The 24901-nt window shown below is 48.6% G+C and overlaps 1 protein-coding gene across 3 annotated transcripts in view; it reads left to right on the top strand.

Moving 5' to 3' along the window:
• The window catches only part of ANKFY1 (ankyrin repeat and FYVE domain containing 1), an 86917-nt gene that overhangs the window by 49609 nt on the left and 12407 nt on the right, over positions 1-24901 (top strand). For all 3 annotated transcript variants that reach the window (XM_027624834.2, XM_027624836.2, XM_027624835.2), the window contains exons 6-19: positions 295-444; positions 1700-1865; positions 7560-7764; positions 9083-9151; positions 9346-9545; positions 14504-14601; positions 18281-18509; positions 19394-19492; positions 19719-19872; positions 20470-20638; positions 21398-21516; positions 22095-22251; positions 22929-23129; positions 24578-24754. In XM_027624834.2, coding sequence (XP_027480635.2) covers positions 295-444; positions 1700-1865; positions 7560-7764; positions 9083-9151; positions 9346-9545; positions 14504-14601; positions 18281-18509; positions 19394-19492; positions 19719-19872; positions 20470-20638; positions 21398-21516; positions 22095-22251; positions 22929-23129; positions 24578-24754 — 2193 coding nt within the window. The remainder of the gene's footprint in view (positions 1-294; positions 445-1699; positions 1866-7559; positions 7765-9082; positions 9152-9345; positions 9546-14503; positions 14602-18280; positions 18510-19393; positions 19493-19718; positions 19873-20469; positions 20639-21397; positions 21517-22094; positions 22252-22928; positions 23130-24577; positions 24755-24901) is intronic.

Raw genomic sequence — 24901 nt, 5'->3', positions numbered from 1 at the left:
GTGTCCTGGGTGGGTGTCAGTGTTGCTGTCCCACGTCTGAAAGGCACAGTGGGGTTGCGGTGGACGGTTCCGGCTCTGGTTCCTGGCTCAGCCTTTTACTCCCTGTGTGAACCCGAGCAGGAGTTACTGAGCCCCTTTGTACTTTACCTTCTTCGTGTGTGAACTAGAGATGGGGAATGCCAAGCCCTTTAAAGTAGGGCCAGACACATTCTGAGGGCTTCTTCGTGAGTGTCTGTTGTTGTTACTGTTGGTGTGTTGGGTCGGCTCTGCTTTTCACTGTCCTTCGGTCCTCAGGACGACCTGCGGAAGGAAGACTTCAGTAGCATGAGTGCCCAGCTGTTGTACAAAATGATCAAATCCAAGACTGAGTACCCGTTACACAAGGCGATCAAAGTAGAGAGAGAGGATGTGGTCTTCCTCTATCTGATTGAGATGGACTCACAGGTACTGTCGCTGCTTTTTCCCAAAAGCATACATTGCTTGTTTTTTTCTAAAATGCCCCTCACTCCCTCTGAGCCATCACCAGCACGGTCTCTGACGTACGCGCATCTATGCATGCTTCGTTCAGGGCCGTCTGAGCTTTTCCTCTTACGCTCCTCAAAACCCTCCGGCCTCTGCCCATTTCCAAAGCCGCTTCCAGCGTGTGTAGGTCATGTTGGAGCAGTACCCGACTTCCAGGTACCAAAACGTACTTTAGTTTTCTTTTGCTGTTGTAAGGAATTGTCACAAACCTAGTGGCTAACAACAACACAGATGTATTATCTTACAGTGTTGTCGGTGGGAAGTCTAGTGCAGGCCTCACCCATCTGTAGTTCAGGTGTTGGCAGGCTGTCTTCCTCTCTGGAGACTGTAGGAGAGAATCCATTTCCTGATCGTTTGGGGTATTGGCAGAATTTACTTCCTTGTGGTTATAGGACCAGTGTCCCCGTTTTCTTGCTGGTTCTCGGCTGGGAGCTCTTCTTGGCCTCTGGAGGCCACCACATTCCTCCTCCTGAGCCAGGGACGGTGCATCCAGTGCTTGTGTCACACCTCCCTGACCTGCTCTTCTGCCTCCCTCTTTCCCTTCTAAGGACACATTTGGTTAGATGGGTCCCTCCTGGTTAATCCAGGATGCCTTCCCTCGAGGTCCTTAACCTTAATGACATCTGCAAAGTCCCTTTGGTTGGGGTTGGTGGCACAGGTTCTGGGGGCTAGGACATAGACACCTTTAGGGGCTGTTACTCTGCTGACTTCACTGCCCTGTGAAGAAACGCAGTTGCTCTTGACAGGTGGGAGCATAGTGTGCTTTATCCTGGGCGTCCAGCATCCAGGGAGACATCACGCTGTGCGGGGAATTCAATGTGAAGCCACAGTCTTTTATGAAAAAGTGAGCCTGTTCCCGTCAGGCTCTGACCCTCAGCCTTGGCCTTTGTGCTCCTACAGCGCTGTCTGCATCTCCCTCTTGGTCCTGTATCGTCCTCCATGGTGTCTGTGTCTGCTCTGCGATCCCCATTAATTCTTTGTTCCCTGGGAGGCAGGTGCCTTGAGGAGGCCCGAGAGAAGTTTGTGAATTCATTGGGATTTGGAGACTATATAGTGTTATAGCACTAAAATTTGGTATTTATATAAAAAGATGATATGTTAAAGTCCAACTGGGAGAGATTAAAATCAGTTGTATTCTCTACTGGCTGGTTACTAATTTACAAATTTATCTGTGCAGCTCCCTGGGAAGCTGAATGAAGTGGATCATAATGGAGACCTTGCTTTAGATCTAGCCCTGTCACGACGACTGGAGAGTATTGCCACCACTCTGGTTAGCCACAAGGCTGATGTGGACATGGTTGACAAGAATGGCTGGAGCTTGTTACATAAAGGAATCCAAAGAGGTAGGGAGAAGTATTCTACTTTGTGTTTCTCTCTGCGAGCAATTTTACTTTAATCCAGGTAAGTTTTGAAGATTCTCCGACCTTGTTGCACACATTGTGAAAAGCTTTTTCAGTCTGCACGTGATGTAGGATCTGTGATCGGAAGGAGGAGGAGCCAGGGCCTGTGCCCTGTTTCTTAGGCTCTTGTGGGTTCAGCAGTGCCCACAGAGGAAGGACCAGGGAGAGGGTACCTCCAGGAGGACCTTGGACTGGTAAGCTGTTGACATGCGTCACTTTCTCGAGGACTTGTGCCAGGAGGACTTTACTTGTATCGGGGATTATGAAAGAGGGAAAGGATCAAAACCATGCACATTTAAAAAAAACTCTTGGATTCAGAATTTTCACTTGTACAGGTTAGACTTCTGTCATGGCAGAGTGATGAAGTTTCATTTTGTTCTAGGAAGGTTATTTGAGATTGTAGCTATATTTTGAGTATGTTATTCATAGTGGGAAAAATATGGAAGTGATAGAATTAAGATCAGAACATTTTAATCTTAATTAACTTTTCAAGGGAAAAAAATACTAGTCTTTTTTGTGTTATGTTTCCCGTGGCCTTATTAATTCTTGAGTCCCAGATGGATCCTGCTCACCTCTCCTTCGCAGTAGTTGTATCCGACAGAGTGAGAAGCTGTCCAGAGGCAGACTTCCATCATGTGGTGACAGCTTTCACAGCTGCCAAAATCTTCATTTTGTAGATGACCCGGCTGAAGTACTTGGCCAAGGCCACTTTGTTTACACGCGGACAACAAAGACAGAGTGTACTGATTTCCACATGTCTGAGTCCTGTGCATTCACCCTTCCAGTCATGCAACCATCATTATTATGCTCTATTATGCTATTATTGTGCTGTTATACCATCATTCCTGTACTGTCATTATTTATATATATATCCTATTAAAATTCACGAGTTGCTCTTAGTTGGTGGAATGTTGTTACTTCAAATATGGTCCTGTTGCAGCCGTGGGTTTGCTCTTTTTGGGCAAAGGTTTTAATATAAATAACCCTCAAAGCCATGTGTTAGAGTGTTAAGCTTGCTGGCTGGTGGAGAGGAAAATGTTGCTCATCGTCGGGAAGGAACTCCTTGGAGTATGTCAGTGTCGAGAGCAGATGCATTTCCCAGGCTTCACTCTGCACTGTGCAGAGCTGTTGGGTACTTAGTGCGCTGGGTGTGCATGTGTGTAGTGGGGAAGGTTCCCACCACATGGGGAATTATTTTTCCCATACTGTGTGGTGTCTGAAATGTTTGTTTTGGAAACAAATGCACTTGTTACTTAAAAAAAAAAAGTCTCAGAGTTCTATTTCTTTCCTCTTAGGGAGTTAAGTTCTTATGTGTGATGGAACAGCATCTTTGACGAGTCATCAAATATTTTGGTGATTGCTTAGTTACGAGAGTTGCCAAGAATTGGCGATGCATCTTTGATGCTTACTTTCAGGCGCTTTAATCTTCTACTCTGAATTGATCCATTGCCTGCGAGCCTGTGCATACCAGTGCCGGGTACCATCGTCTTGATGGCTGCCAGCTCTGGAGAGGGGGGCGCGATGTGGGGGACTGAGCACTGGCGGTGGAGCTAGGGTGTGCCGGGGTTGGAATTCTGGCTCAGGCACCTACTCAGGGGCCTTGGACCCGTCACTTAGTCACCACTGGGTCTCCTTTTCCTCTTGTGCAGAGCGGGAGTCCTGAGTCCTTACTGCTTCCTAGTGTTCGCAGCACACACACAACGGTGACTGCCAGGTGGTAGGGCAGCCCCCTGCCACCGTGCCACCACCAGCTCCAGTTCCCATAGGGGTTCTTTCACTTTTCTTTAGCTTGAGCCGTCAGTCTGTGGACCTTCCCAAGTGATTAAATTGAGTCATGTACTTAATTTTAACTGTCGAACTTACTTGAAGTTCGTTGTAATTTGAGCAAAGATCTTTCTTATGTGAGATGTGGGCCTGGTTCTGGGCTCCCATTAGAATCTGTACCAGTCAGTTCCGTGAAGAATGACATGGGCAGCTAGCGTCTGTGGACAACTCCACAGGAGGCAGACAAGTGGCCAGAGGTCTGGGCAAGAAGGTGACTCCTTGCTGTTTACAAATACCTGGTGATCAGCATTGGCCTTGTCATAATCACTGCAGTAGTTCTGCTCCCTGCTTGTAGTCTGTTCATAGATGGTGCCACCACCTGGGGCAGCACGGGGCTGGCTGTGTTCATGGTGCACGTCACTGGGTTCCCTGAACACAGCCCTGCTCCAGAAGCTGCACTCAAGGAAAAGTCACGTGTAGAGTTTAGGTTTGATGTTGTTGTTAGGGATATGTTGATGTAGACAAGTCATTACCGTGATGTCGTTTACCTGGTAGTGCCGCCGAATGACGTGGCATGGAGTAACCGAATTTTAAGCAAGAAATGGTTTTTATTGTAATCGTTTTTGATGGAAATCTAAGATGTGTTAGAAGTTTTATTACTGACAGAAACTTTATAAATGGTGCTTTTGGTGTTTTCCATTCTCTCCCTTTGTTCTGCTCTTTGATGTCCATTGTCTTTTCCCTCTAGATTGCGTACCCATAGGCTTTCTTTTAATGTTAACATGTCCCCAATTTTCAATTTCCCGTAATTCCTAAATAACTTTTTGTGTGGGGTGCATGTATTTATGTGCATATATATGTATAAGTAAAGAAAAAATCTTCGGCTTTTACTAATCCAAGTAAATCTAATCTAAAAGCTGTAACTCTTTCCAGAGGGCTTAAGATAGAAAGTCTTTTTTTTATTGTCCCTCTTCCATCCCAGTCCAGCCGTCGGTCAGTTGTCCTGTAACTTGTGTCTGTGGGCAGTCGTGCCTGGCTCGTCTTCTCTAGGTGCGGTGTATTTTAAGGTTTTCATCAAGCCGTCTTGTTTTAGCTTTACTGTGTTTCTCTCTTAGTTGGAATATGTGCTGAGCTTAAAGGTGTGAAACTATACCCCACCTCTCCCTCACCATTGTGTACATCAGTCTTTTCATTTTAAGGCCTTTTATCCCAACAATCCTGAATTTTCTTTTCACTTCCAGAGTGTAAGTTGCTTTCTCTGGGATGTTGTATTCTGTTGCGAATGTTTGTGCTTATTCTCTTTTAGGCCGAATCTCTGTTGTTCCTACCTCACCGTGTATATGTATATGAATAACAAAGCCCCGACCCAGCCTAGCCCCCATTGTGCATATTACCTGTTTCTTTCAGAGCTCTACCAATATCTTGTTGTAAAGAAATCTGATTTTTGGTCCTTTGCTTGTGATGTTGGTAAAGATTGCACTTTCCCCCAGGCCCCAGGAAAAAACCCGGGGCTAAAGAAGGGGCTGGTTAGAGAAATCTGAAGTTGCCTAAAGTCATAATTGATTGGAATCAAAGCTAGTCTGTTGAAGTAGGATCTCATAGCCTTGACCAATCTGTTTTCTTCCCAAACATCTCCCTGGTACCTGTTTTATATAAGACAGTGGCAGGTACAAAGAAAAATCAGAAATGGATCAGTCACCATCTAAGTGGGCTGTGGCAGCCTGAGCACCTCCATGCCAGAGCTGACATTCTCTGGCAAGATGGCCCCTTGGAAGAAAGTACAGAGCCCCGTGTTAGGCTCTGTGCTCAGTGGGGAGTCTACTTGAGGATTCTCTCTCCCTCTCCTTCTTGAGAGCCCCTTCCCCTGCTTGCGCGTGCGCGCTCTCTCTCTCTCTCTAAAATAGATAAATAGAATCTTTAAAAAAAAAAATGAGCATAGGAATACAGATAACAGACTTGAGAACTTTGCCACTCCTGAAAATCCTAAGCCCTACTCTAGATGTTGAGGCTGCAAAAGTATAATTAAAGATGAATGATATTGCAAGATATAAAAGAAAACTTCTCATAAGTGACTTTGAAAGGAGAAAATCATCATTTGGAGGTTGGGATTCAAAGGAGCATACATCTATACATAGCACTAACAATTAGGAATAGATGAACATGTCTGGATGCAAAGACAAAAACAGATCAGCTGTGGAAAGAATACCATTTTCTATGATCTATATAGCAAAGAAGTTCTGCGGCACCTTCGACAACCTGGCCCATCCCAAGACTGCACACACGCATGAGACGTAGGAAGTCCACTGAGCAGCAGTGGCTCTGCCTTTGGGGGATCTTCTAGCTGAAGAAGGGTGTGATTTGCAAGAAATTGATCCTGTAGACCTTGGTGAAGTGGAGACAGAATCTACAGAAAGTAGCTCTGAATCTCAGGTGTACCTTTGGGACTACTTAGGGAAGTGCTGTGTCCCACCCGCCAGAGTTACACCTGGCCTGGGAGGGGAAGGAGGTTTGCTCTGAAGACTTCCCTGCAGTGAGCTCATCGGTGCTACTTGGAGGTGCCCAGAAGAAACCATTGCTTCCCCTCCAGCTAGACAGAATGCCTCAAAGCAAGCATCGTGCATTTGTAACTGGGTGATTGCTTTGTTAGTAGTTCATTATCTTATGATGCATTGCTATTCTTGCCTTCTTTTCTTTTCTTTTCTTTTTTTTTTTTAAGGTTTTATTTATTAGAGAGAAAGCACAAGTGGGGAGGGTGGGGAGGGGTAGAAGGAGAGGCAGACTCTCCTCTAAGCTGGGAGCCCAATACTTTTTTTATGTATAGTGAGTGTTTTTGTGTACTTTAAGTTGTACATGGAATTAAATCCAAGGAAGATTGAATTTTAAGTAATCTTACAGCAAATTTATTTGCTCAATCCCTATCATCCTCCAGGTTAACTTGACAAGCACACTTTAACTGCTTGGCCACAAGTATTTTTGAGATGAAATTGTCAGATTGCTTGGTTCTGAATTTAGCCATGTTTTTACAGAACTGTACACCTTTAGTATCTTTATGTAAACTTAATTCTTGGCCTTTTGTCAGGATGTCAAGGTCGGTTCTGTGTTTCCTCATACAGAGCACTGTGAATAGTCAAAGACAGCAGTTTGAGCTGTCGAACTTACTGGATTTTATGTAAGTTATTCAGAATTAATTTGGTATTTTTAAGTAGTCCCAGACAGACTCTTGTACCTGTATAAATGCTCCAAGAGTTACGGCAGTGGAGGGGACTTAGGAGGAAGCTTTGTTTTGACAACCACTTAATTTACCATGTGGAGTTTTTGTAAAGAATAATGTGTACAGATGCTTGGTTCAAATATTCAGTTGAAAACTTCTTGTTGAGACTGTTAATGTTTGTATGTAATAGATTGAGAACACTTAATCACAATAAATCAGACAGGGTCATACTTTGAGCAGGAACCTGTATGTAAGTATAGCAGATTGGCGGTAAGAGTTGCTCAGGAGCAGACTGTGGTCAGGAAATGAGAGAGGGGCATCAACTGTGTTGGGGAGGAATCTTGAAACCCTCTTTGAGAGCTGATGAGTAGGAGAGGCCGTTAAGTGTAGAAGCCTGCTGTACTTAAATAGTGATGTTGAGGTGAGGGGGCAGGACAGATGACAACAGGTAATCAGAAATTGAATGAAGCCTTTGGAATTCAAGTATGGACTTCGTGATCTTGATGATGAGTTTCCACTTAGAGGTGTCCCAGAGGTTCTTCTGCCAAGACATGCCCGGTCGTCCCTCTATTTTGTCTGCACTTACTGAGTTTCCGAGGAAGCAATTAGCCAATAGCTTGCCCTGGTGTTGTCATGGGTGACCATTTTTGTTTCTTTTCAAGGAGATCTCTTTGCTGCCACCTTCCTCATTAAGAATGGGGCCCTTGTCAATGCTGCTACGTTGGGTGCCCAGGAGACACCGTTGCACCTTGTGGCTTTGTACAGTGCGAAGAAACACTCAGCAGATGTGATGTCTGAGATGGCCCAGATCGCAGAGGCCCTTTTGCAGGCTGGTGCCAACCCCAACATGCAGGACAGCAAGGGCAGGTAAGTGGGGTCAGACAGTCTGCTCTTAGTGCTCTTTCCAGAATGGTATTTTATGGTGGCACACAACTAGCAGACAGGGACTTGTTATTCAGTATGATCTTCATTGAAGTCACAGACACTGGTTTGTTAGACAGATGAGAGGCACGACTAAGCTCAGGGGCACTTGGGGAAATCATTTCCCTGCTGGGAGCTGAGGTCCATGGATTTGTAAGCAGGTTCTGTCTTGTTCAAGTGGTCACTGGTCCAGTTGCTCCAAAGGAACTTTGTCCCAGCATCTTTGTCAGAGCTGGTGGGGTACTGTGAAGAAGGGGCGCACTCCATCTCAAGGTGGTCTGATTGTTGGGAAATTCTCTGTGTTAAACCCAGTTCTCACTAGGTATGACTACTCTGGCTTCGGTTGGCTCTCCGCAGAGCGCATGTCTTCCTCCATAACACCTCTGACGGCAGTTGTGTTCCTTTGCCTCTTCCCAGAAGTACCTTGTTGAGGATCCCTTGTGGTTTAGAGTCTACGGAAGGGCTGCATATCTTTGGGGCGGCAGTATGGGAGGCACAGAAGGGGACCTCCAACAAGTGGGACCCACTTTCTGTAGTCACAGCGCAGTATTTTATACCTTAGAAAAGCCTCTCACAAAATAAGAACCGAGTTCTGTGCAGCTGTCAGAATAAGAAAATAGACGTGTGTGGAAGGATTCCACAATTATGTCAAATGGGTCTCTCTGAACTCTCATTATCGTGTGATAACTACTTTATTTCCAGAAATAATTGCATCCTTTTTATCTTCTGTTGAATCTTTAATTTGACTTTGTCCGGCTGCAGCAGCCACTGGTGGCGCGTGCCTCAGAAGGGTGCCTGCGGAGGGTGGGGAGGCTGTCCTTCAGGGCACGTGAGGGCTGAGTAAACGCACTGAAGGGCAGTCAGAAGCCACTCCCATCAGTCCCTACCTGTACCACGCTGTGTTCAAGCATAACCCAGAGTTACAGGAAGAAAAACATTCGTTTTCAGAATTGTGGAGGATAGGTGGGGAAAATAGGCGTACATGTGTAGAGACTGCTGGTTAAGAAAATGGGTAATAGGGCGCGTCAGCATTTAACTGGAGAGTGTTCTGTGTCTCTCTTCCTTTTGTTGGTTCTTGTCCTTTTGGCCACTGACTAAATGGTGACGTAGAAGCAGCTCCATTTTCATTCTTTGATACTTGGTCATGATTTTGGAAAGCTGTTTGCTGGGGCACAAAGTGACACTGTTGCAGAAACGTGGGGTTCTTGTGGGTCATCCTGACCGCGCCGGTTCTGGGTTGACCCCTCTTCTCTCTCGTCCACAGGACTCCCTTGCACACGAGCATCGTGGCCAGGAATGAACGTGTGTTCAGCCAGTTGCTGCAGTGCAAACGGTACACACGCGGAGCGCTGGAAAAGCAGCTGGGAGGGTGGGGTGATGAGTGCAACATAGTTCTCTTACAGTGTCTTTTGGTGTTGTAAATGTTAGTAAGTGAAAGTCAGTGAGGAGTTGTCATTCAAATGTGTATGAAGAGAAGATGGGGCTGTTGGCAGAGGGTTGTATGTGCTGTTCGCTTCCTTGCTTCAGGCTGGATCTGGAACTGAAAGACCACAGGGGCAGCACCGCTCTGTGGCTCGCGGTGCAGTACGTCACCGTGTCTCCGGACCACTCGGTGAACCCCTTCGAAGACCTCCCGGTGGTGAATGGGACCTCATTTGATGAGAACAGCTTTGCAGCCAGACTCATCCAGCGGGGCAGCAACACCAACGCACCGGACACTGTCACAGGTAACACATGGACCCCTCCCAAGCGGGGGCTCAGGTCCGGGGGGCCATGAAACATCACCTCAGCACTTGTACCAGAAAGTTAGAAACTGAATGGCATAGTATTAGGGGAATCAGTCTGTGCTTTTCACTGTAGTAAAAGCCTGAGTTATTTTTTTAATCTTATGCTTGAAGAAGTTCAACCAGACTCTGAAGTCTGTTAAGCAGAAACACTTCCATTTATTTGGTGCAGTGAGCTTCAGAACTCCTTTTTTTTTTTTTTTAAATTTATTTATTATTTATTTTGAGAGAGTGAGAATGAGAGAGAGAGAGAGAGTACATGAGAGGGGGAGGGGCAGAGGGAGAAGCAGACTCCCTGCTGAGCAGGGAGCCCGATGCGGGACTCGATCCCGGGACTCCAGGATCATGACCTGAGCCGAAGGCAGTCGCTTAACCAACTGAGCCACCCAGGCGCCCCTTCAGAACTCCTTTTACACTCTTAAAAATTATATCCCCAAGTATTTTATTTTCGGTGGGTTATAGCTTTGATATGTAACATTTTAGAAATTAAAACTGTGAAATTTTTAAAAGATGTATTAATTAATATAAAAAATAAACCATTATATGTTTTGTTTTAATAATTTTATTTTTTTAAGATTTTATTTATTTATTTGACAGAGAGAGACACAGCGAGAGAGGGAACACAAGCAGGGGGAGTGGGAGAGGGAGAAACAGGCTTCCCATGGAGCAGGGAGCCCGAGGCGGGGCTCGATCCCAGGACCCTGGGATCATGACCTGAGCCGAAGGCAGACGCTCAACGACTAAGCCACCCAGGCGCCCCGAAACCATTATATGTTTAACATAGCATTTTTTTATGAAGAATAATGTTCAAAACACAATTAGTTGGAAGAGTGACTGGTTTCCTGTATCTGCATCTGTATTCAACCTTTTGAGATAAGTTGTTTTCGTTAAAGTATGTGAAGAAAACATTCCCTCACACAGTTACGTAGCTGGAAAAGGGAGGCGTATTTTAGAGCCTTCTCAGATAATTGTGGATGTGTTTCTTAGATTCTATATAGCAAGCAGAATTGACCAAATGATAGTTTAAAGTCAGTTGCAATGTGGAATCTGAAAGTGTGTCAATGAATTCTTCATACTCTGGTGTATGAAAATGCATGGTCCATTTGTGCTTGAATGGATCTTTTCTCCATACATGATTTTATAACATCATGACTTGATTACTTGAAACATACTGGTTCACTGAGTGGAACAATCTTCACTGAGTGGAAACGATCTTCCAAACGTTTGTGTATTTTAGAATGACATTTACTGATAGCATCAGCGATCTCATCAGAAAAGTCTTCCAGTGTTGATAAGCTGGCAAACTTGCAGTTTTGGATAAAAGTTTTCCAAAATTCTGATACTCACTTACAAGATCCAAATTTTATCATTCGCTACAATTATTGCCAGTTGTCTTTCTTAAAGAGATAGGCTCACATTGTTCATTTTCAGGAAAATGTCTGTCGGATGCTCCTGTTTAAATAACTGGTTTGTTAATCAGCCCTTCTTTCATGAAAGTTGTGTTCCATGAAGAAAACTGCTAGCTTAGCTTGCAGCTTAAACAGTGGCTCCTGTGCCTTTCCTGGAGACCACTGTGGGACTTCGTTACACAGCAGATGCGGTTTTATGCATGCTACTTAACTTTGTCACACAGAAATGTATCTTATTTTATGTATGTATGTATTTTTTTTGTGCTTTTCTTATCAGATTTTTGCTAAAGTCATAGCTATTTTCTAAATGAATATACTTTTATTGGATTTTCCCAGTTATAAATGAAATGTCACGCAGAGTTCTAAAAGGACAGGTACTCGTTGAAATTTAAGAAATTTAGTAATTTTTACTGCTTTATCAAGAAACTGCCCCTTTTTTGGCTGGTGCATGGTGGTAAAGAGTGATGCAGTGACTACGGGTACATATGCCGGGACCCCGTGTTTATTTGTGCTCACGCCTTAGTGTGACCTGCCGGCAGTGCCAGTCAGCACAGGGGGACGAGCAGACATCCAGCGTTACTGTTACCGGGACAGTTTTGACCTCATGGGCCCCTGAAAGACACTCGGGATCCCCCAGGAATCCAACGACCACACTTTGAGAACCACTGTTTTAATGTGGATATTTCCTTGATCTGACTAAATAAAATATGGGGTATTTTAAGGAGAAGGATCCCATTGTAATCCGTATTGCTATGTGTAACGTGTGCGTGGGTGCCATGGATGAGGGGAATGGGCCAAAAAAGGATGGATATTAAACAGCCCTTTCCCTGAAAGAAGTTAATAATTTAAATAAAGATCAAATTAAATTACCCCTCTGGCGACATGAAAGCTAAAGGCAGGGCACTCCACACAGGGGGGATCAGGAAAACCCTCTGGAAACGAGATTGTTACTAAATTGGTCTTAATTTACAAAGGTATAGTAGTTATTGGCCATAATTTTACTGTTTTCTAATGTAATCATATGATCATTACATTATATAAGAAACTAGTTCTTTGATATTTAGGGCTTGAATGTTAGGTTCCTGCAGATCCAGTTTTTTTATTTTAAAGATTTTAAAAATTTATTTATTTGAGGGAGAGCGAAGGAGCAGGGGGTGGGACAGAGGGAGAGGGAGCCTGGCGCGGGACTCGATCCCTGGACTCCCGGATCGTGACTTGAGCCGAAGCAGATGCCCAACCAACTGAGCCACCCAGGCGCCCTGCAGATCCAGTTTTTATGAAAGCTTGATATGTACTTGACAAGACTGTGTTTTTGTTTTTTTTTAGTGAGAAAGTTTTTTTTAATTTTTAATTTTTTTCGTTAAAGATTTTATTTGAGACAGCGAGACACAGAGATAATGAGAGAGAACACGAGCAGGGAGGAGAGGGAGAAGCAGGCTCCCTGCTGAGCAAGGAGCCTGACGCAGGACCTGATCCCAGGACCCTGGGATCATGACCTGAGCTGAAGGCAGACGTTAAGAATGTGCATTCTTTACTGTTTATGTCCTGCTTAGTCTCTGCTTATGTCCATGCGTCAAGCGTGTTCATCATGCCGTGTAAACCTTACACATTAACTTACTGTTAGACTGCTTGATTTGTCAGTTTTGGGAGGTGTATTAAAATTCTTCATTATGATTATGGATTTATCCATTGTCTTGCTAGTTCTGTCAGTTTTACTTTATATACTTTGAGTTTTAGTGCAAGTTCAGGATTATTATTTTTTCCTTGTTCCAGTTGTCCTTATACATGGAATGCATGTTCCTCAGCATAATGTTTTAGCAGTTGCAGGTCATCTTTATTTGATGGGGAGGCCCATGTTCATGTTCTGTGTGCCCGAGAATGACTGCGGAAGTGAGGATGGGCCCTCATTAGGGGTCTCTAAGGTAGGGTGGCTCTCAGCTAGGGGTGGAATCACAGTCTCTGAGAGAAAAGGAAAAATGGCACGAAAACAAAGCATTTGTCCCATTTCTTTTCTTTCTTTCTTTTTTTTTTTTTAAAGTAGTTAACATACAGCACAATATTGGTTTCTGGAGTAGAATTCAGTGATTCATCAGTTACATACAACACCCAGTGCTCTCCTTAATGCCCATCCCTCATCCACCTCCCTGCAGCGACCCTGTTTCTTCTCTGTCATTAAGAGTCTCTTATGGTTTGTTTCCATCTCTCCTCCTTTTCTTTTCCCCCTTCCCCTGTGTTCATCTGTTTTCTTTCTTGAATTCCATGAGTGAGATCATATCGTATTTCTCTTTTTTCTGATGGCTTATTTTGCTTAGCATAATACAGTCCAGGTCCATCCATGTCATTGCAAATGGCAAGATTTCATTCTTTTTGATGGTTGAGTAATATTCCACCGTGTGTGTGTGTGTGTGTGTGTACACACACACCACATCTTTATCCATCCATCTGTTGATGGACATCTGGACTCTTTCTGCAGTTTGGCTATTGTTGATAATGCTTCTAGAAACATCAGGGTGCATGTGCCCTTTTGTATCTGTATTTTTGTATTCTTTGGGTAAATACCTAGTAGGGCAATTAGGGTAGCTCTATTTTTAACTTTCTGAGGAACCTCCATGCTATTTTCCAGATGGCTGCACCAGTTTGCATTCCCACCAGCAGTGCACGAGGTTTCCCCTTTCTCCATATCCTCGCCAACACCTGTTGTTTCCTGTGTTGTTGATTTTAGCCATGTCCCATTTCTTTACCTATTTTTAGTCCTGGTATTTAATTTGAGTTTTCAAATAGCATAGCTGCAGCATATGAGATTCTGGGTTTATCCGAACAGGAAATGGATGTTAATAGAAAGGGAAACGATGCTTTGGGGCTAAAAACATTCCATGAGGGAAAGAAGAAAATAAATGTTTTTTTTTCCTAAGATTTTTATTTAGAAAACAGTGCTAAGCAAAACATTTCTAAGCCAAGAACAAACATATTTAAGGCCTTAGGGATAAAATGTAAAGGGCATTTTCTGGTAGAACTTAAGCTCACATTCTCTTCGAAATGGTCATTCTAGGTCCAGAGGTTCTCAGACAACTGTCCCCCTCCCCTGGACTTTTGGCAACATCTCTAGACACAGTTGTTACAGTAAGGCTGGGAGTGCTGTTGGCATCTAGTTGTCATCCCGTATACAGAACAGACGCCTCACAACAAAGAGCCCCTGGCCTAAAATGGCAGGAGCACCACTACTGAGAAACCGTGTTCTAACCCATCCTCAGCGGGAGATAGAACTCACCTCTGGCCCCGGGCGGCGTCCAGTGGCAGAGACTCTGAAAGAATGAATGTCTCCTGACTCCCAGACCAAGTCTTTGTTCCACCCAGGCCTATCCGGTGTCTGCGTCCACATGCAGAGAGGGCCTGTGTGGATGTGGGTGTGGGATATGGGCTTGTCCGTTGTGGAAGGTGGGCGAGGAGGGGCTTGTTGTGCAGATGGAAACGAGTGTGCTCACTGTCCCCCAGGGAATTGCTTACTGCAGCGGGCGGCTGAAGCCGGGAACGAGGCAGCGGCTCTTTTCCTGGCGACCAGCGGTGCCCAGGTCAATCACAGGAACAAGTGGGTAAGTGTGCCGGGGTGGCCAGAGGAGCAGCGTGGGTCTGTGCAAGATAGGCAGTGCTGGTTGTGTGGGAAAGAATAGCTGCTTTTTCAGTTTTTGTCTGATCATGCATGTACTTGGTTAGAAAACCAGGGTGAAATGGATGTTTTGTCCCCAAATACCGGTTGGTTGATTCATTCAGCAACCAATCCCTAAACATTTGTGGAATATCGGGTCCTGACCTGGACGCTGTGGACATCTAGGTCTGCTGGAGAGTGCCAGGCTTGTACACACAAACTACCATCGTAGAATCTCCATTTTTAATAATACTTTGGTTTACAGAATCTTTCTTATGTGGGTGCTTATTTAGTCTAGGTCTCAGGTTCACAAGGTAGACTGCACAGTGTTCCGGTCAAAGCATGGCTTTGGGGTAAGACTTCCCATTTCTCACCCTGCCCTGTGTGATCTTAAGCAAGTTACTGACCCTTTGTGAGCTTCGGTTTCCTTCTTTGCAAAATGGGATTCACATTGATTTCATCGGGTATGGATTAGGGAAAAGGAAAGGGCACATGTAAGTGCTTGTTACATAATGGGCTAGGACATCGGGTGCTATGTGATGTTATTTTCACTGCTGTTTTCATATAGGGAGGCTGTGCTTGTCTCTAAGGTCACATTTACTTTGCACCTTTGTGCTCAGAGCTTTGAGATGTTGGTTCTTCTAATTCTCAGAGTGGACCTGGAAGGAACATTCTCGACATGTCCAAATCCCTCGTTTCAGGGCAAAGAACGGTGAGGCTCTGAGAGGTTAAGTGGCTTACCAGTGACAGAGCCAGCATTAAGACTCAGGTGTAGGATGGAAGGTTGCACACTCTCTTAACAGTGCTGGGCAAGGCAGTACACGCTGTAAGCTTGTGCATGAGACACACCGAAGTGTCTCGGAAGCTCAGGGGAGATGGCAGCACCATCCTTTCCGCCATTCAATGTGCTAACCTTTCTGCACCTAAACCCGTACACGACCTGCTCTCGAGCTGAGCAGCAGCATGTCCCTGAGTGCACTCGTGGCTTCCTTGACTTTGCTTCGGCCGTTACGTGTGTCTGTCTGTGTCTGTCTCTTTCGGTGTCATCCGTTACGTGTGTCTTTGTCTGTCTCCTCCGGCCTCATCCGTTATGTGTGTCTGTCTGTGTCTGTCTACTCCGGCCTCATCCGTTACGTGTGTCTGTCTGTGTCTGTCTCCTCCGGCCTCATCCGTTACGTGTGTCTGTCTGTGTCTGTCTCCTCCAGCGTCATCCATTATGTGTGTCTGTCTGTGTCTGTCTCCTCCGGCCTCATCCATTTTGCCCACTGTTCATTTCTCGTGGTATGGAGCTCACAGTGTCTACCAGCCATTCCTTCTCTTATACCCTTTGTAACAAAACAGGGAGAACCCTGAGATGCGCCTCAAGAGACCCGATTTGAAGGCAAGTAAGAGTGACACTGGAGAAGGGTCTGGAATGCTGGTTGAGTTCTTTGGACTTTATCCTGTGGGAAGAGAAGATCCATGTGCAGGGTTTTGAGTAACAAGCGGTCCTGGGAAGCTGGCCCAGTGGGTGCACCGTTGAGGTCGAGACCGGGGTGGTGGGAGTCACCTAGACTGGTAGCGAGTAGTGCTGACCTTGGATACTGAATTTGGACCTACAGGGATAGGCTTCGGAGGGTTTGTGGAATTATACTCCTACCAGCTGGGTCTCTGAGAAGCAGGGTCAAGAGGGGGTGGGACGGCCAGATGCCGCCATGAAGAGAACGAGAATTACCAGGGGGAGGAACTGCTGCATAGCGGATTCGACTCGGTGACTGTGGAGCAGAGATGTCGGATGGAGGTCTGGGCGTGACGTTCCTGCGCTTCCAGACCCTGGCGGGGTCATGGGGGCCAGTGAGCATTCCCAGTGCGAATGTGGAGGGGAGGGGGCTGGAGCGGAAGATGGTCCTACGGAGGAGGAAACTGTTGTGAGGCCCTCCACACTGCGGCACAGGTCGATGGGGAAGGGTGTGGTGGCGGGGGGCCGAGTCCCGTGACACAAGGACACAGGACACTTGGTGAGGCTCTCCACACCGCGGCACAGGTCGATGGGGAAGGGTGTGTTGGCGGGGGGCCGGGGGGGCTGAGTCCCGTGACACAAGGACCCAGGACACTTGGTGAGGCTCTCCACACCGCGGCACAGGTCGATGGGGAAGGGTGTGTTGGCGGGGGGCCGGGGGGGCTGAGTCCCGTGACACAAGGACACAGGACACTTGGTGAGGCTCTCCACACCGCGGCACAGGTCGATGGGGAAGGGTGTGTTGGCGGGGGGCCGGGGGGGCTGAGTCCCGTGACACAAGGACCCAGGACACTTGGTGAGGCTCTCCACACCGCGGCACAGGTCGATGGGGAAGGGTGTGTTGGCGGGGGGCCGGGGGGGCTGAGTCCCGTGACACAAGGACACAGGACACTTGGTGAGGCTCTCCACACCGCGGCACAGGTCGATGGGGAAGGGTGTGTTGGCGGGGGGCTGGGGGGGCTGAGTCCCGTGACACAAGGACACAGGACACTTGGTGAGGCTCTCCACACCGCGGCACAGGTCGATGGGGAAGGGTGTGTTGGCGGGGGCCCCGGGGGTCTGAGTCCCGTGACACAAGGACACAGGACACTCAGGCCCTCCACACTGCAACACAGGTCGATGGGGAAGGGTGCGTTGGTGGGGGGCGGGGGGCTGAGTCCCGTGACACAGTGACATGGCAGTCGGAGGTTCACATACAGTACCTGAGCCTGTAAAACTGAGTGGTGGCAACAGAAACTTGTTAGTTAGAAATATGGAGAATGCAGAAACCCAGCTGAGAGTTAAAAGTGAAAATTTCTTTTTAGGGAGGAGGAAGTGGGGTCTTGCTGTGTTTCACAAGGAGCCTTGTTGAGTCTTTGACTCTAAAGGGATGAGGTATATCTTCCATAAGAATAAGGAGCAGGGCAGTGTGTTCAATTGGATTCCTTCCGTTTGGGTGGAAAGATGCGGTATGTGTCTGTGTACCTGTCCTTCTGTGACTCTTCTGTCCGTGGAAGGACGCAGGAATCTGGTACCAGGGTTTCCTGGGGAGGGGGGAGATTTGGGTGTGGGGGCAGGGCAGGAAGGAAACGGGTCACTATATGTTCTTGTGCCTCTGGAATAGCGAATTGAGTATGTGGAATACCAGGTTAAAATGTTTTTAATTTTAAGAAGTGCGGGAAGGAGGACTTGATCCGAGTTCAAGATGGGGCTGGTGTGAGCCGATCAGAGAGACCAGTGGGGGTGGGCGTGGGAGGGGCACGGTGGCTCCACCGTTAGCCCTGGCCCCGCGGGGCTGCAGTTGAGGCTCTGCCAGTCTCCCTGGGGCTTCCTTCTGTGGCACGTCGAGGTTGTTCAGTAATAACTGTTGGAAGGGTGATTAGGAAGGTTCTTGGACATGTAGAAGAGGAGGGGCCGGGGTGTTTGGAGGGCACTGGGGCAGACGTTAAATAAATGGAGGCTGATGGCACAGGGAAGGGAGGGACAGACCGCAGGTGTGGATGCCTCATGGTCAGCTGGTGACAGGATAAACCAGGGCTGCAGCTGCTGCTGGGGACCCGGGATTCAACACACAGGCTGTTGTTAGCGCCCTGTGATGGGAGGCCCCCTCCTGAACGTGCTCTGAGGTGGGCCGTTTGCTTCTGTTCAGGGAGAAACACCGTTGCACACAGCTTGTCGGCATGGCCTGGCCAACCTTACCGCAGAGCTCCTGCAGCAAGGTGCCAACCCGAACCTGCAGACGGACGAAGCTCCGCCTTTGCCAAAGGAGCCTGCGTCCGCGACCAGCTCCGTGGACAGCGTCTATCTGCAGACACCACTGCACATGGCCATTGCCCATAATCATCCGGATGTGGTGTCTGTCATCCTGGAGCAGAAAGGTGGGTGGCTGGGAACTGCTGCTCACCTTGACCTTTGAACAGTAGTTCTGAGTAGTTACAGAGTTGATGTTCCTTCCGTTGGGGAATTTTCTTGCCCCCAAATCGTTCCGGGTCAAACTAGGTAAGCATGTAGTCTGGCTCCTGACCACTGTTGCCCTGGGTTAGGGTGGGCCTGCCCACTCCACCTGTTAGGTTGTGGTTTTAGAACTGGTGACGACTACTCACCTTGGGTGTTTTCCCAAAGTTCTGCCTCAGTGTGAGCAGTTTCTGAGGACCCTGCAGCCCCAGGTACTGCTCAAGCCGGCTGGTCTGTCACCTGCCTCAGCCTTCTCTGCAGGTGAACCATGAGAGGAGTGGGAAGGAAGACCAGGGGCAGCCCTGGCATGGGGAGGCCCACTTCCCTCAGAAAGTCATCCTCGGGTTTTCCTCTTTCCTGTCCCGGAACTTGTTTTCCTCTTGCCCCGTCCTTGTGAAGGTCAGCATGTTCAGCCTTGTGCTTGTGGAAGAAAGTGAGATTTTGGGTAGAGTGCACCTTTCTCTGGGTCCTCACAGGAGTGGTAAGATGGTAGGAAAGCAGTACCAGGCCATGGTTTTGACTCTCGTCAGCAGTCAGGGAATCATTATGTGTTTCAATAGTGGGTTTGTTTTCCTTTTGTGAAGATTCACTATTTTAAGCTTTAAAAACTTTTATTTTTCCCATAAGCTTTGCTCCAAAATACCAGGTTTCTGGGCTTCCACCCCCGACAAGATTTATGAACTCTCTTTGTGTAGAGGTGATTGTATTCTAGCCAGTCTGTTAGTTGGAAACTAGCTCTTACGCTCCTGAATACTTTAAACGTGCTCCATGGGATGGTGAAATCAAGTGTTAACTTTAAAAATTTTAGCTAATGCTCTTCATGCCACCAACAACTTGCAAATCATTCCGGACTTCAGCCTCAAGGATTCCCGAGACCAGACGGTGCTGGGCCTGGCATTATGGACCGGTAAGGGGGTGCTCAAGGCTACCGGCATCAGCAGACAGACCTGCGTCGGAAGGGTGGGAGGGGAGGAGGGGAGGGAGGGAGGCATGGAGGGGCTGGGCTCATCTTTGGGTTTGGGTTAAGCCTGTAATACCCTGTGGAAACTGCTGGCTTTGAGAAGTCGAGAGGGGGTGTGTGTTGCAGTAAGATGTTGAGCATGTGGGGCAATCAGGGCCTGTTTGTGTCCCAGGCATGCACACGATTGCAGCCCAGCTGCTGGGCTCTGGGGCCTGCATCAATGACGCCATGTCGGACGGGCAGACCTTGCTGCACATGGCCATGCAGCGGCAGGACAGCAAGAGCGCGCTCTTCCTCCTGGAGCACCAGGCAGACATAAACGTCCGGTAGGCCGGAGCAGCACTCTCCGCCGCAGTACCAGCTCCCGTTTCACTGAGACTTGCGGGGTGGTGGAGGGGAACGCTTCAGGAGCAGGCCACAGTACCGCACAGAGCTCGTTGGAAGAACAGTCCAGAAGCCGTTGTTGAGAGAGGGATTTCATGCATAACGAAGAACATTCCAACAAATGAGCTGTCAGAAAGCCTTGGGGGAGAAATACAGACTTAGGTTTCTATTATTTCTGTATTTTCAGAGGAATTTATCTCCAGTGTCAGGTGACCCTGACTGACTGAGGTGAAAGACGTGTTTTGTCAAGTAGGCAGCCGTGATGGCATTTTATTGAGATGCTCTTGGAAGCAGCTGGATGCCTAAGAGGTGTCACCCTGCTGGGGTGTTGGTCCGCTACCTTCTGGGTGCACTAGGGTGGCACAGCTATATTTTTTAAAAAGGCAGAAGGGACAGATGCTCTTGACAGGTTAAATTGCCCTGAAAGAGTATTGATCAATGTGAGTCATGTGGGTTCTGGCCTCTGGGATGCCCAGAGGGCGCGCATTATCGTTTGGCTCCAGCTACAAACGTTGGTTTTGGTGTGCATGTCCTCTCAGGACTCAGGATGGGGAGACAGCCCTTCAGCTGGCCATCAGAAACCAGCTTCCACTCGTGGTGGATGCCATATGCACCCGGGGAGCAGATATGTCCGTGCCGGATGAGAAGGGGAACCCCCCACTGTGGCTCGCCTTGGCAAACAGTCTGGAGGACATCGCCTCTACCCTGGTGAGATGAGCAGAGCTTCCGCCTCTGGTTATACATGGGGGTATTTCGTGTCCAAGACTGATTCAGTGCCTGCATAGCAGTCGCAGGGAGCAGGAGATCTGCCAAGCAGCCAGTTGGGTCGGATGAGCAGTGGAAAGTCCTGTTAAAGAAACTTGCAGTTCAGCGTAACCTTGGCCAACACTTTCTTGTAGGCTGTCTTTACCAAAACTACCAAGAAGCCAGAGAGCTGAGGTGCCTCCTCGGGAGTCCTTGGATGTGGGCTGCCCTCACTCTTACCGTAGTGATAAGTCCCCAGATCGATGGTTTGTCTCCCTTACTCAGAAGACAGGCCCAGGAAGTCCTCATTCAGGTTTCTGAAATGCCTGAAATGTGACAGCAGTGCATTTTCTAGCTGGGGGTCTCACCCAGTTGTATTGAGATTACCTGTGAGTTCCAGGTGTGTCACTGAGGCCAGGGGAGTGTGTGTGTGTGTGTGTGTGTGTGTGTGTGTGTGTGTGTGTGTGTTCTCTCTCCCTCCTGGGACACAGCTCCTGAGGGCGATGATAAACTTGTCTTTCTTTCTTATATTTCCCAAACCCATCCCACAGGACCTGGCACAAAGCACATTTTAATCAGCATTTGTACAGATTAAAATAATTAGCAGTTAATTTCAGCTGTATCTCACCTGAAAGAAATGAATCTAATGGTGTACATAGAGCTCAGTGATAAAATGTTTGACTTTGCTGGGCAGTGTTTGGGGGTAACCTGTGTTTTCTGCAGGTCAGACATGGTTGTGATGCCACGTGCTGGGGCCCGGGGCCCAGTGGCTGCCTGCAGACGCTCCTGCACAGGGCCATTGATGAAAACAATGAGTCGACCGCCTGCTTCCTCATTCGCAGGTCTGAGAACCCCAAGTGTCTCATTCAGCTGTCGTCTTGGTGTGCCTTGGCTGGTCTGACGTCCCCAGTTAAGGCACTTGACCCACTTCTGAGGAGAAGGGCTTGGGTGCCCACATCACAGAGTCTAGAAGCTGAGCCGGCTTCCTGCTCTGGAGGCCATAGAGGCTCCCAGAGTCCAATCAGACCAGTCCACACCGTGCAGCCAGGAGGCTGGGGTGGAGGAAACCACATGCCCCTATGGGATCCCCTCCCCCACCCCCGAAGGTGCATGAGCTCACAGCAGGCTTGGAGTGCAGCGTGCCTGGGAGGGACCTTTAGAGCAGTGGTACGCAGATTATAAATGCATACAGATCCCTTGGGGAACTTTGAAGAGTTCTGGTGCCCAGGCTGACCTAAGACCAAAGAAGAATCGATGAGAGTGCGACCCAGATGGGTCAGTATTTGTGACCAAGACAGTAGTCCTGGCAGCAGCAGCTTTTTCGTTGGCTGAGGCTGCTACTGTGCATTTATCAGCAGGCCTCTGGCTGGGTTGGAAGCCTGGCTCTCGAAGCCTACTTTCATTTCCCTGTTGCTTTCAGTGGCTGTGACGTGAACAGTCCCAGGCAGCCTGGCCCTAATGGAGAAGGGGAGGAGGAGGCGAGAGATGGGCAGACCCCCTTGCATTTGGCAGCCTCCTGGGGGCTGGAAGAGACGGTCCAGTGTCTTCTGGAATTCGGTGCCAATGTAAACACACAGGTATGGAGAATTTCTCTTTCCAGGGAGATGGATGCTGACCGCAGAATTAGGGAAATGTCTTAACTGCCAGGGGCCTTGCAGACTCTCGGTCTGGGCCTCGGCTTGGCTGTGAGTGGGGCTAAGGGACAGGTGGATGGAGTGACTTCCTTTGGGTCATACAGCCTGCCCAGTAAGTATAAGGCTTTCAGGTGAAGACTCTCCCACTCTGTGCCTCTGTCCTTTCTACAGTGTGAGGAACATTTCTCCAGTCAGCTTCTCTTTGCTTCTTATCTCCATTGGTTATACATTTCCATTGAGTGAGTTTGTCCTAGTCTCAAGCTGAGCACTGTGTTTAGAATGTTCCAGTAGCTCCGTGGAGCACCCCTGAGTTATGTTCCTTGGTGCTCTTCAGCGTCCTGGCCTGTGAGGACTGACGTAGGCTGCAGGGTGGGGAGTGGTCTCAGAGGTGAGGGTGACCGTACATCTTCTAAACCGAGTGTGCTCGTGTCCCTGGATCAGGAGTGTGGGGGTGATGGCAGTGGCCTCTGCTCTTCTCTGGGTTTGGCCTCTTTAAAAGCTGATTTCGAACACAGGGTGGCAATGTTGGTTCTCAGAACCAAATTTGATTTGATCCCCTTCCGATTTTTCCTGAGTTTCTCTTTTCATCTGGACACAGAAATTGTGCTTTGTCCCTGTAGGATGCAGAAGGAAGAGCACCTGTCCACGTGGCCATCAGCAACCAGCACAGCGTCATCATTCAGTTGCTGATCTCCCACCCCGATATCCACTTGAGTGTCCGCGACAGACAGGGGCTGACCCCTTTTGCCTGTGCCATGACTTACAAGAATAACCGGGCAGCTGAGGCCATCCTCAAGCGAGAGTCTGGGGCTGCCGAGCAGGTGAGGGACCCACCCCCAACATTCTGCACAGGGCCCGAGCTCGGGGGAACCCGTTACGTGGAGACTAAACAGATGGCCTCAGCCAAACAGGTCTCCTAGCCATAAAGGCATTTGTGTTGAAATTACTCTCCCCTTTCTTGAAGTCTGGCCATTCCAAGGGACTGTCAGTGCCAGGTGAGACTTGGCTGCCCGTGTCAGCCCCGCGGTGGTGCCACACAGGGAGGCTGGAGGTGGCCAGGCCCCAGGAGAGGGATTCTGTGGCATGCCCAAATGGTGTCGTCATGTGCTTTTGCTTGGTCTCATTGCCTTGGTAATGAAGGTCTTCAAGAGATTTAAATTGAACAGGAGGAGCTTTTGGTGTGATGTTGGGGCAGCTCTCCGGGGAGAAAGTTTCTGAGGAGTTGTCGTCCAGTGTAGCAGGCGCAGGCTTTCCTTCTCTGTGGTTCTTCAGCAGCAGCTCAGTGCGGCTGGTGAAGTGCTGCCCTGCGGTGCGGACTGGGCGGGAAGTGCCAGCCACAGCTGGTCTGTGGCGGGGCTGGGGTCCCATCCGGCCTGTAGAGCACTGCCAGGATCCCTGAGTAGCCACTGATGACAGTGATGTGGAAACTTGGCAGCTGAACAAATGAAATCCTGGCATGGGGGAAGACCGCCGCTTGGGTGCTCAGGCTACCCCACGCCACTTTCTTCAGTGTGTGCGTGTGACCGAGTTTTGTGGGTGCTTGCCTCACCCTTGTGCAGGTGCTGTGACATGCTGGTGAGCGGGTAGCCCCTCACGTTTCCTCACAAGTGGAACAGGCACGGTGGATCAGAGTCCTTTGTAGAAACACCACCTTGGACAGTGGCACATGCTGTGCGCGTGTGTGTGTGCGCATGTGCCCGCGAGTGTGGCATGTTGCTGCCCCCTCACTTCTCACCGAGCACTCGCACTGACATGATGGCTCCAGTAACTACAATTTCTCTGTGGTCTGGTTCGAGTGAGCTCTTGTCTGCTGCGTGTGAGCAGAGTGCGCTGGAGGCTCCCTCCCCGGTGTGTGTTGTTATCCTGTAGCTCGATAAAAGAAGAAACTTGTGAAACTGCTCAGGGTCAGGCTGGTGTTGTAGCTGCGGTGTGAGGGTGCCGGGTGCTTGTCCGAGCTAGAGCAGGGGACTCCATGACTAGTCTTTGCCTTTACTTTTCTCCCCCGAGCACCCCTTCCTTTTCCTGTCCCGCAGGGTGTCCCTCAGCTTTCCAAATCAGCTTCTGCTGCCGGAGGGTGCCAGGGCCACGCACACGTGGTCAGGTGCACACGTGCAGAGAGGGTCTGTTGCAGGGGGCACATGCAGTGTTGGTTCTTGGGAGCCTCCTGGACCCAAGGGGGTTGGTGACACCATCGCCCCTGGCCTGTGCTCAAGGAGGCGCTCTTGCAAGGGGAACCCACTAATGTTTGGGCTCCCACTTGTTGCCTTAGGTGGATAACAAGGGCCGGAATTTTCTGCACGTGGCAGTTCAGAACTCTGACATTGAAAGCGTCCTCTTCCTGATCAGCGTCCAGGCTAATGTGAATTCCAGAGTCCAGGATGCCTCCAAGCTGACCCCTTTGCACCTCGCTGTCCAAGCAGGCTCGGAGATTATTGTCCGCAACTTGGTAAGTGTCGCTGAGACATTGCATGTGACTGTGGACCCCGGGTCGTGCCGCATGCAGAAGCTCTCATCACAGGTGTTTTGCCAGGTTTTCTGAAAGGCCAGCATGAATTTGGGGCGCTAAGCCAGTGTCCTTGGGAAAGCAGGTATG

This window comes from Zalophus californianus, chromosome 16, assembly GCF_009762305.2.
Source record: "Zalophus californianus isolate mZalCal1 chromosome 16, mZalCal1.pri.v2, whole genome shotgun sequence".
Lineage (NCBI taxonomy): Eukaryota > Metazoa > Chordata > Mammalia > Carnivora > Otariidae > Zalophus > Zalophus californianus.
Note: the sequence above shows the minus strand (reverse complement) of the source record. Positions and strands in the feature narration are given on the sequence as shown.